General features: G+C 57.1%; 7 protein-coding genes across 7 annotated transcripts; 5 read left to right on the forward strand and 2 right to left on the reverse strand.

The window, feature by feature from the left end:
• Positions 1-82: 82 nt before the first annotated feature.
• BDZ90DRAFT_40549 (hypothetical protein) lies at positions 83-2064 on the reverse strand. Its single transcript, XM_025509565.1, has one exon. The coding sequence runs from the start codon at positions 1831-1833 to the stop codon at positions 463-465; it is 1371 nt and encodes a 456-aa protein (XP_025361134.1). The 5' UTR covers positions 1834-2064; the 3' UTR covers positions 83-462.
• BDZ90DRAFT_267058 (Hydantoinase B/oxoprolinase) lies at positions 1915-4034 on the reverse strand (the record flags this gene model as incomplete). Its single annotated transcript, XM_025508697.1, has 3 exons — positions 1915-2805; positions 2882-3249; positions 3339-4034. 3 exons carry the CDS (start codon positions 4032-4034, stop codon positions 2115-2117), a joined length of 1755 nt encoding a protein of 584 aa, XP_025361135.1. The 3' UTR covers positions 1915-2114.
• A 532-nt stretch (positions 4035-4566) lies between these two features.
• BDZ90DRAFT_40624 (P-loop containing nucleoside triphosphate hydrolase protein) lies at positions 4567-6776 on the forward strand. The gene is made up of 2 exons (XM_025509567.1): positions 4567-5104; positions 5185-6776. The coding sequence occupies exons 1-2, from the start codon at positions 4701-4703 to the stop codon at positions 6479-6481; spliced, it is 1701 nt and encodes a 566-aa protein (XP_025361136.1). The 5' UTR covers positions 4567-4700; the 3' UTR covers positions 6482-6776.
• Positions 6586-7533, forward strand: BDZ90DRAFT_40610 (hypothetical protein). The gene is made up of 3 exons (XM_025509566.1): positions 6586-6942; positions 7005-7096; positions 7163-7533. Exons 1-3 carry the CDS (start codon positions 6830-6832, stop codon positions 7420-7422), a joined length of 465 nt encoding a protein of 154 aa, XP_025361137.1. The 5' UTR covers positions 6586-6829; the 3' UTR covers positions 7423-7533.
• A 620-nt stretch (positions 7534-8153) lies between these two features.
• Positions 8154-8753, forward strand: BDZ90DRAFT_267064 (hypothetical protein; the record flags this gene model as incomplete). Its single annotated transcript, XM_025508698.1, has 3 exons — positions 8154-8391; positions 8466-8615; positions 8686-8753. 3 exons carry the CDS (start codon positions 8154-8156, stop codon positions 8751-8753), a joined length of 456 nt encoding a protein of 151 aa, XP_025361138.1.
• A 1225-nt stretch (positions 8754-9978) lies between these two features.
• Positions 9979-10605, forward strand: BDZ90DRAFT_227726 (hypothetical protein; the record flags this gene model as incomplete). Its single annotated transcript, XM_025504772.1, has 3 exons — positions 9979-10335; positions 10378-10444; positions 10535-10605. 3 exons carry the CDS (start codon positions 9979-9981, stop codon positions 10603-10605), a joined length of 495 nt encoding a protein of 164 aa, XP_025361139.1.
• Positions 10606-13084: 2479 nt separating this feature from the next.
• Positions 13085-14406, forward strand: BDZ90DRAFT_40653 (hypothetical protein). Its single transcript, XM_025509568.1, has 3 exons — positions 13085-13858; positions 13935-13956; positions 14039-14406. The coding sequence occupies exons 1-3, from the start codon at positions 13341-13343 to the stop codon at positions 14192-14194; spliced, it is 696 nt and encodes a 231-aa protein (XP_025361140.1). The 5' UTR covers positions 13085-13340; the 3' UTR covers positions 14195-14406.
• The last annotated feature ends 120 nt before the right edge of the window (positions 14407-14526 follow it).

The following is a 14526-nucleotide window of genomic DNA, read 5'->3' on the forward strand; positions in this document are numbered from 1 at the left end:
GAGAGAGTGTTGGACGGCGGACTGAGAGCTTTGAGCAAGTGGCGGCAGGCGGCGACGAACAAGCGAGCAAGCGACTCGAGACCGGGGGGCGGATTCGGCGCTAGGCCGCTAAGCCGGTGGAGGCGACCTCGCAGCAGACCTCCTACTCCCACCTTCATCGATGCGAGGACTGAGCCTTCAGTGACAACAAAGAAAGAAGCGAGCGAGCCAAAGGATGGGACAAGCGGTAGGCTACGAAAGGATGAAAAATTTCTGACTCACTTTTTGCTCAAGAGAGGAAGACAGGAGTCGACGCCGTTGCACGTCGGTCAAGGGGAAAAAGAGGAACTGTGAAGACTGGCTACGAGAGCTAACGTCAAGCTGAAAAGGGTACAGCCGACGCTGCCTAGTAGGGAGAGAGACAGAATGGCTGAGACGTGAAGTACGGCAGGTCCAGCTACGGACGTTGGCGACGAGGCAGCTTCAACGAGCGCGCTTCTGCGCAAGCTCAATCTGCTCATTGAGCCTATCGATCCTGGCGGGATGCTGGCCCCAATCAATCTTCTGCTGACGTGGATCGGGGCAGGGGATGTCGAAGGGGTCATAGGGGCACGGAGCCCAGCCCATGTAGTGCGCCTTGCGATAGTTGGGCCAAGTGGGCAGCGCTGGCCTTTCCTGGATGTCGAAGAGTGGAAAAGCAAAGCCGGTGCCCGCCTCATAGAGCATGGGGAAGGGGTAGTCCGAAGCCCACTCGGGCACGAAGGTGATCCTTTCGAACAAGACTGCCGGCGTGGGGATGGATTCGACCTCGTCGTCGCTCATGTTGGGGCGAGCAGGGATGGGAGGAGGGCGAGGGTCGACAGCACCCGCAGAGAGGTCAGGCCTGCGTGCCCATCCGTACTCAAGGCGGTTGAGCCAATGGGACTTGGAGAACTTGTACATGCGTTCCGTCAGGGTAGCAGGCTGACCGAAGACACCTGGGCGGGGATGACCAGGTAGGAAGAGGCCGGGAATAGCAGCGAGTGCTTGGCGCCCATCTTTGCCCTTGAAGGGGAGCGGATAGGTTGCGTCCATCGGCTCACGGTCCGCGAGCTCGAGCATGGTGAACTTGTCAAAAGGCATCAGTTGGAGCCTTGGGAGGCACGAGAGAGGTGGATATGCCTGAGGACCCTGAATGGGGCAAAGCGTGCTGGGAGGACGCTGCTGGCCACCCTCGCCTTTTCCTGTCTTCTTCTTCTTCTTGGTACGATTGGCTTTGCTTGGAAGCGTATTAGAGGGTGCAGCGGCGGCTGCGACTGCGGCTGTGGCTGTGGTGTCAGTGTTGCTCTGCCCCGGAGAAGGTGCGACCCGTCGAACAGCAGAGCTGAATGTGGTCGCAGCCGTTGAGATTGCGCACGGCGCAGCCTGACTACTGACGTCGTCGCCTGCCAGCAATTGCGTAGGAGAGCTCAGACGCGTAACGCAGCCCGTCTCTATGTCATCTTGTTCAGAGGCTGCTGAGTGATTTGATCTTGGGTCGCCACTGTCCTCAAGCTTGAGCGTCTCAGCGACCGAGGCCAGAAGGCCACAGAAACGAGTGGTAGGCCCACGAGTAGAGGCTGTCTTAGAGGGCAATGCGTCGGGTCCCTTAGAAACGCTGCTGTCAGTGACAGTAAGGGTGCCCTGCTGAGGAGCAACATCGCTGAGTTTGGCCTCGCCGTTGTTGGAAGAAAAGCAGCTCTGGGTGACGGTGATGGAAGGATCGGTGTTGGGATGGGCGAAGGTAGGCGCAGACGTAGTCGCGGGAGCGGGCGTGGGCGAAGCAGGGCCACCCTCCTTGTGTGCGGGAGAGTCCTCGCCCCTATCAGAACCCATGTTGGCCGAGTGCGTGGCGATCTGGTTGCACTACTGATGGGTAGAAGAGAAGAAGAAGCAAAGATGGCTCGAGGCTCGTCTCTTGTGATGAGCGGGAGGCGGGGACAGAGTGATCTACACACCTCCCGCCTCCCTGCCTCGACTGAGCGTGCTGGCCGACGGATCAAGCGAGCGACGCGCAGGCAGGCAGCCGCTGACGAGCGAACGCGAAAGTGACCAAGTTGTGCCCCTGGCTACAGATTGACGCTCCGTCGATGCTGACACGGAGGCCATACCACTCACTACGCTCCCAGCTGCGCTGACTGCCTCTCCGCCACGCTCCCTCTCGCCCCACGGCCGCCGTGATGCCCATTCGCGCGCTTCTCCTGCTTCTCGTCACCGGGCGTCCCCCAACCCCCACCACCAGGAGTCTCAATCACAATCCGATCTCCTCTTCTCGCAGTGACCGTGTTCTTGCCACCCATGTTTACCTCCCTCTTCCCTATCAGCCTTCCTTTTTCATCCCTCTCACACTTGACCCACAAATTGCGACCTCCCTCTGCGTCCCCTCCCCCTTCGAGGCCGAAGGGTCTCAGCACCCTCCGTTCAGACAAGATGCTGACCCCAATTTCCTCGGGCAAGAACTCGATATCCCTCACCACCCCATCCCCTCCATTGTACTTCCCCTTTCCTCCGGACCCTTGCCTGATCTCGAACCGTCTCAACAGCACGGGCAAGCTGCGCTCCATGACCTCGACGTCCGAGATGCGGGTATTGGTCATATGCGTGTGGCAGGTAGTCCCATGCCATGATGGGCCAGCGCCACTTCCACCACAGATGGTCTCGTACTGCGCCCAGCCTTGTACATGTTTGCCTTCTGAGTCGACCCCGCCGGCGCCGAAGGTCAGGTTGGACATGTCTCCCTGCGAGGCAGCGGAGGCTTTGAATGCGCGCAGGACTACGTCGACTATGCGTTGTGAAGTCAGAACATTACTGAGGGCGAAAAAAGAGGATTGAGAGAGGGTTAGCATGACCATGCTGAGCTCTTGTCGTGCGCGCCTCCACTCACCCGCCTACTACGGCGGCCTCATCACTCGGATCAAGCAGGCTTCCTTTCGGAATCTTGATCTCCACAGGCGCGAGACAGCCACTGTTGAGCGGCATATCCACGTCTACCATGCATCGCAAGCAGTAGATGATCGCGCTAGATGCCACACTTCGCGGTACGTTCCAGTTTCCGCACACCTCTGGTCCTGTTCCCTCGAAGTCAAAGACGGCTGATCCCTGCTCCGGGTCGAGGGTGACGTGCAGCTCGATGGGAGTCCCATCATCCATGTAGTCTTTGGCGTGCAGCGAATTGGTGCCTTGTCTCTGGGCCACGTCCTTGAGGAGGTTGCGGACGGAGAGCTCAGCATTGTCCCTGATGAAGGCCATGTACTGGCCAAATAGCAAGCAAGAAGAGAAGGGACGTCAGTTTGAGGGGTGACCGTGACTTTGTGGCGTCTCGAAACCCTCTCTCGACTCACGTCCTGAACCATTTCCAGCCCCCACTCGTCGATCAGTCCGCCAATCAAGTTGATCCCCTTTTGGTTCGCAGCAATCTGAGCCTGCAGATCCGACTCTACATCTCTGAAAGCTCTACTGCCTGAGCAGCCCGGATGTTTTGCCGGCTCTTCGATCATGAGCCTCTCGAGCTCCTCCCTCTGGTATTTGCCCTGATCCACGATCTTGAAAGACTTAATCTGGGCGCCTTCCTCGTAAATTGACTTGGAATGGGGTGGCATGCTCCCCGGTAGGATACCGCCGATGTCTGCGTGGTGACCACGTGATGCGACGACGAAGACGATCTCCCCTCCAGAAAAGACGGGAGTGATGACGGTGATGTCGGGCAGGTGTGAGCCTCCGGCAGTGGGATGGTTTGCAAGGATAACGTCCCCCTCCTTGATGCCTTCCTTGCCGAGCGTGTCGATTTGATAAGAGACTGCGAAGGACATGGACCCTAGATGGACTGGCAAGTGCGGGGCATTTGCAACTAGCTGACCATTTGGGGAGAAGACGGCACATGAGAAGTCGAGGCGTTCTCGAATGTTGACGCTGACGGATGTTTGTTCAAGGGTACGGCCCATTGCTTCGGCGATGCTCATAAACCGATTCGCGAAGACTGAGAGAAGGACGGGATCCGGACCATCCTTGGTGGTTTGTGATCTTTCATTGGCGGGCATGTTGGTGCAGCGTGATGATGGCGAGGAGAAGAGAAGAGAGCCAATTCATGGCAGCCCGTCGGTGTCCAGTGGCCCGTGCTGGAGCGGGGTAACGTAGCGTGGGGGGCCGAGTGGTGCTGACGTAATCGACGCCGACTCTCACTCGACGCTGACGCCCGCGACGAAATTCTCCCTCTCCCTGTGACGTCCGCGCGCAGCAGGGCAGCCAAATCTCTCGATGGCTCAGGCCGACCTGCTTCGGATTTCGACATTGGATTTCACACCTTCTGGTTCGCACCACCACCACCATCATCACCACGATCAACACGACGAGAGCCCAGCCTCCCGTTCGTTCACTCTATCTCTTCACCTTTCGTTCTCTTGACTGAGTAACGAGCTCCAACCTACTACTTCACCGATCAAGATGCCCGTGTCTGCTTCAAAGGCAAAGCGCCAGGCGTGAGTGTAGTCCAGCGCTGCAAGGGTCCCAGCAGCGGGTGGGACAAGTGAGCGCAAGGCTAACAGTCTATCCCGCGTTGTCTTGCTCGCAGCGAGAAGGCCGCAAAGAAGGCCGAGAAGGGCGAGGATGCATCGACATCCAAGACGTCCAAGTCTTCGACGACCAAGGCATCTGGCTCGACCGGCATTACCACGCCCGACTCGGACGCAGAAGTCGGCGAACTTGACATGAAGAAGCTGGCCCTCGCTACTGAGCGAAATGCATCGGGTGTCATCACCTCGGACGGCCAGTCTCGTGACATTCACATCGACTCCTTCACCATGTCCTTCCACGGACGCCTCCTCATCGACACGGCAGACATTGCTCTCAACTACGGACAGAGGTACGGTCTCCTCGGAGAGAACGGGTCGGGAAAGACGACCTTCCTTGAAGCCCTTGCTCACCGAGACGTAGAGATCCCCAAGCATATCGACATCTACCTCGTGCAGGGTGAGGCAGAGCCTACTGATATCAATGCGCTCGACTACATCATCAAGTCGGCGCGTGAGAAGGTGGCGCGTTTGGAGAAGGAGATCGAGGACATGTCTGTCGCCGATGAGGTTGACGAGGTCGGTCTCGAGCTCAAGTACGAGTGCGTAGGCGTGGGAGAGATATCAATAATTACAAGTGTGCCAGTCGCTGACCAGTTTACCCTGCCCCTGGTCTTCGCAGAGAGCTCGAGGAGCTTGACCCCTCAACCTTCGAGGCCAAGGCCGGAGCCATTCTCCACGGTCTTGGTTTCAGCAAGCAGATGATGGCCAAGCCTACCAAGGACATGTCCGGTGGTTGGCGTATGCGCGTCTCCCTCGCTCGTGCCCTCTTCATCAAGCCCCACTTGCTCCTCCTCGACGAGCCTACCAACCACTTGGACCTCGAGGCCGTCGTCTGGCTTGAGGCGTATCTCTCCACCTACAACCGCATTCTCGTCCTCACTTCGCACTCGGCTGACTTCATGGACTCGGTCTGCACCAACATTCTTGACTTGACGATGCACAAGAAGTTCCTGACCTACGGAGGAAACTACTCGACCTACGTCCGTACCAAGGCCGAGAACGAGACCAACCAAATGAAGGCCTATGCCAAGCAGCAAGAAGAGATCCAGCACATCAAGAAGTTCATTGCCTCGGCAGGTACCTACGCCAACTTGGTCAAGCAGGCCAAGTCCAAGCAAAAGATCATCGACAAGATGGAGGCGGCAGGACTCATCGAGCCGATCTCTCAGCCAAGGCAGTTGCGCTTCCACTTTGAGGAGGTTCGCAAGCTCCCGCCGCCCATTATTGCGTTCAACGAGGTGGGCTTCTCATACTCCGGCGAGAAGAAGGACTTCCTCTACAAGGACCTCTCCTTTGGTATCGACATGGACTCGCGTATTGCCATTGTGGGGCAGAACGGAACGGGCAAGTCAACGCTGCTCAACCTGATCACCGGCGCCCTCATGCCCGTCGAGGGAAGCGTGCAACGCCATGCCGGTCTCAAGATCGCCAAGTACTCGCAACACTCTGCCGACCAGCTCCCCTACGACAAGAGCCCGATCGAGTACATGGAGTCGAAGTACCGCGAAAAGTACCCGGGCAAAGACGTCCAGTTCTGGCGTGCGCAGATCGGCCGCTTCGGTCTCTCTGGCCAGCACCAGACGTCGGCCATCCGAACCCTTTCCGACGGTCTCCGCAACCGTGTCGTCTTTGCCGCCCTCGCAATGGAGGCTCCAGAGATCTTGCTGCTCGACGAGCCCACTAACCACTTGGACATGGGATCCATCGACGCGCTCGCTCTCGCCATTAAGGACTTCACCGGTGGTGTAGTGGTCGTCTCGCACGACTTCAGGCTGATCGGGCAGGTGGCCAACGAGCTGTGGGAGGTCAAGGACAAGAAGGTCGTCAACTTGAGGGACATCGGAATTGCGGAGTACAAGAAGGGACTGATGAAGGCGAGTCAGAGCGCGCTGGAGAAGGCCAAGATGATGAAGTAAGCCCGCTCATGGGAGAGAGTGGTCACGTCACGTCCTCGACGACGGGGACGAGGTTTGTATTCCATTGCTTCAATAGACACGATGATATCGATGTGAGGCAGCAAGTGTTCGAGAACGGGCGACTGCGACAAGGTGTTCGGCGGCAGCGGCGGCGACGAGTGCGAGAGCTACCATCACATCATGTCGGCCCGATCTTCCGACGCTCTTTAGGTGATCGCGTCGGATGACCTCTACCGGGCCGCACGAGGCTCGAGCACGAGCAATGCTAGTCGTTGCCTACCCGCCATCGCCCTCTCCCCTCTCTTTGCATCAATCTCAACACCCTTGACCAACATCGTCTCGAACAGAATGATCCTCGCCACGCTTCTAGCTCTCGAGCTCCTCGCTCTCATGACAGCCTCGTACGCGCAGGCAGCAAGCCTCGTGGCAGCCTGTCGTATTGGCAACAACCACTGCATCTTGTGAGTCGCGTGGGGAAGCGTCAAGGGTGGTCTTGCTGAACTCTTCGGCATTTCCCGACCAGCACGCCAGCAGACTCCCTCCTCACCACGCCCGTCGTCATCAGGGACACGGTGCACAAGCTTGTTGGCATGGAAAAGGATAAGATCGAACAGGGTGAGCGCGACGCGCGGCACCCATTCTCCTTTCTCCTTCACCCCTCTGATCACCCCTCTCGCACAGGCACCTACCTCTTCTCTCCCGGGGCAGGCGGCTCCATCCAAGTGACCTGCAAGAAGAGCGCCAAACTGGAGACCTTCTTTTGGTTCTTCGACCAGGAGCCCAGGCTGAAGGGAGAGAGCACCTATGCTGAGCTTGGAGCGGCCAAGGATAACACGCGTACGGCCCAAGTGCGCCTGGGTGGGCTGGACCCGGTCTACGGAGAAACCGTCGAGAGGTCCACGGAGGTCGGGATAGATGTCACTGTCTCTTGTCCGCCCTAGCTGGACGAGGTTAGGCCTCTGCGACTGCGGCGGTGACGGTACGTGCTAACGGCAAGAAAGGACATCCAGCCTAGGCGGGATGAGAAAAATATTCTCCCAGCTACAGGGTCAATCTGTGTGCCCTAGTATCCTGTTTCATACAAGTCGCTCCAAGAATTACTTCGTCCCTCACCTCGACCCTAGCAAATAATCGGCTGACAAACGACCGGCTGACAAACGTGATCAATTTAATGCTGCGGTGATAACGACGCCGGCGAGGTCGGAGTGAGGGCCGACGGCGAGAGGCAAAGTGTTAATGCGCTCGGCCTTGACGCCTAACCGTACCGCGGAGAGTGATGACCGGACAAGTGCTGCGGACACTACGGGCCACTCTCGGATGCTTTTCTCGTAGCTTGGATCGCTTCTGGTCGCCGGGTGAGAAGGGTTTCCGGGCAAAAGACACGGCAAGACTCTTAACTTGGCGCTGAATTGAGACCGTTCTTCGTGTGATCGTAGTAGCATTCGGCGTCGGGGAACAATGCGACTGGTGAGGTACAGGCTACAGTCCTAGGCATTGTGGTATGGACGTGTCAGGGCTGGGAGGAGACACGTCAAAAGGCATAAGAACCGGAGTCCCTCGGTCTCACCTTGCCCTCTTCGTCTCCCTCAACCGATCTTGCAAGCGCACTCGTCGCACCACCAGCCAAAGCTACCTCTTCCCCTTGCTCAACCGTCTACCCTTTCAGACCAACATGCTTCACCTCACTCTGCTCAGCTTCGTCGCGGGCCTGGCTAATTTCCCAGTCGCGTTGGCCCACCACGCATACTGCTCCTGGGCGTACGTGCCTGGCTCGCCTGCGGACAGCGGCTTCACGCGCCACTGTCTTGCGCCCAAGATCTACATCGACAGCACCCACGCTCAGTATAAGTGTCTGGAAAGGCAGGTCGTGGCCGATTGGGGCTATCTCCGACCGTACACCCTTGAATTTGGTGAGCCTCGGCAAGGGACAGCGCAACGTGACCGGACTGCTCATGCTTTCTTGACCTCCCTTCTCGCGCGGCAGCCACGCCCTGCGGGGACTCTGGCTATGCGCTGAGGGTCCATCATAAGCATCATCACTGCGACCACGACGTCTGGGCCCTCTGCAACGCCACCGCTCAGGCCAACGACCCTCAGGGCTACAGGTGCTACTATATGAAATCTCATGACGATTGTACGTCCCGCTCGGCGCGACTCCCTCACGTGTCCATGCCCCGCGCTGACTTTGTGTTGCATCTTCTCAGGCGAGTGGCCTCTCACCTTCGAGAACCAGGATGACCTGCCTGCGGCCGTTGATGTCTGGCATCTTTGAGGAACAGGCGCAGCAGTGAGGCGGCCCGCTCGCTACCTTCTCAAAATCGTCGCTGGTCGACGTTGAGGGCAGTGGTAGGCAGTACGCACGTGTGCTCCATCACGACTTCATTGCTCCTAGAATTTGAAGATTATCACCATTCGACTGCTCACAGATGTTGACGGCGTGGCACACGGCGCAAGAAGCGCTTCTCATTCGATGCCCAGCTTTGCGCGCTCTTCTACTACAGTACGTACGGTAGCTTCAGGTTCCTGCGTGTCCTCTTCCCTAGAACACACAACCGGGCTCCATGATACCACAACCGAAGTCGCCGTCCCCAAAGATGTCCAATCTTTCGGGCAGCGCAAGGAAGGTAAACTTGCCCGGCCATTCGCCTGCGAATGCGAGTCGGATGAGCTGTGAACCATGATACTCCCCTGCAACTTCTGAACGTGTACGAACAGTCATCTTTGCCATTCAGGTAGTAACAATGGGCTGTGTTCTGGTGAGGCAGCACGGCCTTAACCCAGCAAGCAGCCCAATGTTTGGATCGACATCGCCCGGTGCGCTTATAGTCCCAGCCGTGACGGGAGCAGGGGGAAGCTGCGAGAAGGGTGACCATCAGGTTGTCGTTCAATGCATAGCTTTCGCAGAGCTCTTGCTTCATGACTGACCAATCTCGACAATGTCTGGCCTGAGGTGTCCCCACGACGCTGTCTCCGTGTAATCATTAGCTGTTTGCCACACCGCATGTGTCTTGTTCTCCCTGAATCCCTCCGCATTTAGAAAAAAATTGAAGCCATGGTCGGTGGGGAAGCCGTCCATTTCCCAAAAGCAGGTGACGTGCTTGGCGAGAGCAGGTAGGAAGAGCAGTGTGGCAGGACTGATCCAAAGAGCATCTTGTCGCGTCGGTGGCGGGAAAGCTCTGGCATTACCGTAGAGGGCTTGACAGTCGCGGGTGTAAAGACGAAGGCTGCAGCCTTGAACCCATCGCTTTCTCGCTTTGGCATACTTTGCTCAATGACCGGAAAGCTCGGCCGCTTATGTCGCACGTTCGCAGCACCACACTCGGTGGATTCTACTCGGTTGCTTTGCCTCTGACGTACTGTAGGCAGCGAAGGGCAGCGATGTGTGATTGCCTCAGCAATGCTTGCTCCAAGTTGACTTCGGGATAAGGTGGAGACGACGGCGGGCCGAACGAACTTCTCTTCCACCTCAAGAGGACCATCTCATCCGAACGCCCAGCATGCAGCTTCCCCTCACACTCATGCTCGTCGGCTTCCCGGTCGTGCTTGCTAGCGTCCCTATCTTCATGTGCTCGTGGAAAATTTCTGATGGATCTCCCGAACTGGTCGGCTTCGAGTGGTGGTGCAACGCCGAGAAAAAGATCACGAGCAACGCTACTGCTGACTACGCATGCCACTATGTCGACCGCGTCGCCGACTTTGGAGCTCAAGGCTTCGAAAAGCAGCTGCGATTCCGGGCCGCGTGTCCTCACGAGCGCAATGATGGCTGGGGCTACACCTCCTGGCATAGCTGCGGCAATCCTTGGGCAGTCTGCGTCGGCGCCAATGGACCCAACGATAAGCCTATCCAATGCTTCGTGAGAATACTGTAGCGGCGACGCAGGGTATTCATCGTACAGTACAGCACTGACGCGCATGCGCTCTTCCTCCACTCCAACTCGAAGTGGGTCGACAAGAATGATGACTGTAAGCGTCGACCCCAGAGAAACACTGAGCTCGGCCCCGAGAGAGATTCTCATCGAAAAGTTTTAAATCGCTGACCATTCGGTCCTGCAGGCCTTTGGCCGACCACATTCGATTCTGCTGAGGCCGCACCTAGTATGGTACAGATCTGGAATAAGAAGTGAAAGTGGGTCATAAGAACCAGGATGGTTCAGTCGTGGCACAGATCAATCTACACTATCTAGACACTCCAGCGCTTCTATGCCTGCTGATAATGCTCAACTGTGCCCGCTTGCGCCTGAAACACGGCCTGCCGTGTAGCATCGTGAAGCTGTCTTTTGTCTTTTGCCATTGCCGTCAGTCAGTATAGGAAGGCTCCGTCACGGCTCGTCGACTTTACTCTGCGCCAAAGCGTACCGCCGTATGCGTCCTTGTTGTACTGTACAGTACGTCAATCGCGTCGCAGACTATGGAATCCCCGGCTTCGAAAAGCAGATACGGTTCCGTGCTGCGTGCCGAGGAGACTCGCCGGCCGAAGAGCGAGGCGCAGTCATGCAACATACTGGTTGTGAACACTCTGACAGCACTTTATCATGCCTTTGTTCCGTATGTGGATACCTACAAATGAGGTCCAATCATACGCTCATGGGCTGCTGTCTCTTACGCTCATGCCACTGACCGGCTGATCCTAATGCTTTGTTACTCGGCATATACGCTTCTGACGGGCGGACAGGAGCTGCGGGACATCTCGATAGTCAGCTGACGGGCACCTTTGGATCAATAGAAGAACGGTCAAGCCGACAGCCGACAGTTTTCGTGCACATCTTGCTGGACCAGCGCTTTGCTGAGGCAATGCGAAACAGACGGCGCTGTCTCCCGATCCACAGATTCTGACCGGTAAGAAGGCTGCTTTGGTCTGATACAGGATTGTATCCCTTCTCCTCCCAACACACCTGAGATGCAGATCATCCTCTTACCTCTCGCTGTGATCGCTGCGGCAGCGTCGGCAGTGCCAATCTTCATCTGCAGCTGGCGCCCCTTCACGGACAGCCCAGAGCTACACAACTTCGAGTGGTATTGTAATGCACAGAAGCGTACGGTCAACAGCTCGCATGCTATCTACAATTGCGATTCTGCTCGTTGGCACAACGTCGCCGACTTCGGATATCTCCTCCCCTTTGAAGACCTGCTACGATTTCGTGAGTCCAAAAGCGTGGCCGGATGTCTACGAACAGCTTTTCATCACGTGTCGCGCAGGTGCTGCTTGTCCAGTTGGAAGAGCAGACGGCTGGGGTCTGGGTGGCTTTTCCGACTGCTACAGCCAGACGTGGGCCGTGTGCATTGGCAATAATGGACCTCACGACAACCCCATCCAGTGCTACGTGAGCGTGACCACGCGCTCGCCCAGCTGCTACCTTTCCACTGATCCTCCGCGTCTGACTCCTCTCTCTCAGCTAGTCGACAGGCACGATGATTGTGAGCCCACTACCGCGTGATAGACTCACTCAGCTGTTCGCTCACGTCGGCCTGCTTCCTTGTTTCTGCTCAGGTGTGTGGCCCAAAATCTTTGACAATGCTGAAATGGCTCCGGTCCAAGTGCAGGTCTGGAAGCAGAAGAAGAGTTAGAGGGAAACAGTAGTAAGGAAGCTCTGTGTGCAAGTACTCGCCGTCTTCGGCTCATTTTTATAGCTTTTGCTTCCATCTGACGCGCTCGTTACATCTTTTCATGCCTGGTCACCGTGATCACCCAACGACCCATTGAACTGCCTACTGTAGCACCCAAGGACCATTTGTCAGCCTTGAACCCCTGGGCAGCATCGAGTCAACGGAGGCTGCGTGAATGCAACCTGCCGTCGTAGCTTTTGCTCGTAGGAGAACAAGGCGGGCGGAAGAGAGGAAACGGAGGCGAGCGTGAAGAGCTTGACTTCTTCGTTGGTCTCCCTCAAGACGCGCTTGTCATGCGAATCCACATCGTCGCTAAGGCTCTCCTCCCCGCCGTCGCCATCAAGTTCATATCTCGCGTGACAGGAACTCCCATCTTTCTGTGCTCGTGGAAGCCATTCACGGACAGCCCGGAGCTTCACAATTATCGATGGTACTGCAACGCACAGAAGGAGATCATTGATGATCATGCAGCCCAGTACAGGTGTGACAGGTCGCGTGGGGAGAATGTGGCCGATCTGGGGTCTTTCACTCCTCTGACTGACCTGCTGCGATTCAGTGAGTTGGCGGCTGCCTTCTACGTGCGCCGACAATGCGCTGACCTGACCGCGCTGGCAAAGAGTCAGCTTGTCCCACGGATCGACGTGATGGCTGGGGCTACCAGCACGAGATGTGCCAAGGGGAGCATTGGGCTGTTTGTTTGGGGGATAACGGACCTCACGATCACCCCATCACATGCTACGTGAGACCGGACCGCGATCGTCTATCGCAACCGCAGAAAGCTCTGAGATTCTGACTGAGACACCTTGTTCCTCTCGCAGTACGTCGATGCGAGGGACGACTGTAAGTTTAACTCTTCGAAGCCGGCTTGATTTGCAGACAGGCTGCTCACTCTCGGCTTTGATCAGGCTTGTGGCCCGATAGCTTCAACAACTCTCAAGTCGCCCCTGCGCAGGTGCAGGTGTGGAGCGAGAAGTCCTGAACGGGCACGCATGGCATCGCTAGGCATTCAGTGTTGAGGTCATGACCTAGGCAACTTTGAGATCCTCCTTGAGGGAGAGTTGGCATCTGCGCGGTCAGACTGGAGCCAATCCCTACCGGCCGGACCTTCGCCTGCGGCGGAATTAGCGTAGCCCAGGAGGCAAAGTGTGGAGAGACAGATAGGCCATAGAGTAATCTCCAGCAGGCAACGTGACCGCCGTGCAACATTTCCGATCTCGCGACCGCAAAGGAAACGGGGTGCAAGCAGCAAAAAGCAATGCTGCAGCTCAGCGTGCCGTGCCTCGTTCTACCTTCCTTCACACTCTCGCTGGACATCGCTCCTAAGATAATGACGATGCTCCTCCTCGTTGTGCTCTTTACGGGCGGCCTCTTCACTTCTGTGCTTGCCGTGCCCATCTTTGTCTGCAGCTGGCAACTGACAACCGAATCACCGGAGCTGCATGGGTACGACTGGTTCTGCGATGCAGACAAGCAATCGGTCAACGCGAGCCACGCGCAGTACATGTGTAATGGGAGGCATTGGGATCAGGTTGCCGACCTTGGATTTGTGGAGCCGACGCGCGACCTTCTGCGATTCCGTAAGTCGGCCGCATCAGGCTCACTCGTCGTACCTATGCTGACGCTGTCCCCCATGCGCGATCAGGTGCCGCTTGCCCGGAAGGCCAAGACCGTAATGATGGCTACGGCTTCACGTATGAAGAGGCTTGCGTCAGCCAGAATTTTGCGGTTTGTCTGGGCAAGAACGGCGCCAATGACAGCTCCATCCAATGTTTCGTGAGTGGGCACCGAGCTGAAAGCCATTTCTTCTGCTCGAGGTTGTACCAACCGGCTGATGCGACTTCCGCCTCAGTGGGTCGATCGTCGCGACGATTGTGAGTCGGCACCGCCAATCACCTTCAGCAGCTCTGACACTCATCCGCTCACGCGCAACACGCTTTCTGTTGACTCGCATAGGTCTATGGCCGAAGTCCTTCGGCAGCTCAGCGGAGGCTCCAAGCCTGGTGCAGATCTGGAAACAGAAGTGATGGCCAGAGCGGCGGGACTTTGTCCCGCTCAAAGGGCAGAAGCAGGCGATTTTGCGGTGACATACGCAAAGCGCACGAACTTTGAGCGCGAATGTAAAGCGAAGCAGAAGACATTCTTATCATTATAGAAGGGTATGATAAGTCCTGTTTCGGTTGAATTGAAATCCTGCAATCCAGGCAACGAGCGTGGGGTATACGCGGAGGAGGCTGACGCCTTTGGCCAGCGCGGCAGCCTTGGCCCCCGCTGGGAACTCGAAGATAGCTCCGTCGAGATAGGCTTCGCCGCGGAGCCAATTGAAGGGAGCAAAGAGAAGACGAAACCGTAGGAGTTGATGCGATCCAATTCGGCCATGTTGAGGGGCAGGACAAGGCCCCTTGGATCGAGAAACTTGTCGTCACCTACGTGCCGCGCTCTCA

Source organism: Jaminaea rosea, assembly GCF_003144245.1.
Source record: "Jaminaea rosea strain MCA 5214 unplaced genomic scaffold BDZ90scaffold_10, whole genome shotgun sequence".
Classification (NCBI taxonomy): Eukaryota; Fungi; Basidiomycota; class Exobasidiomycetes; order Microstromatales; genus Jaminaea; species Jaminaea rosea.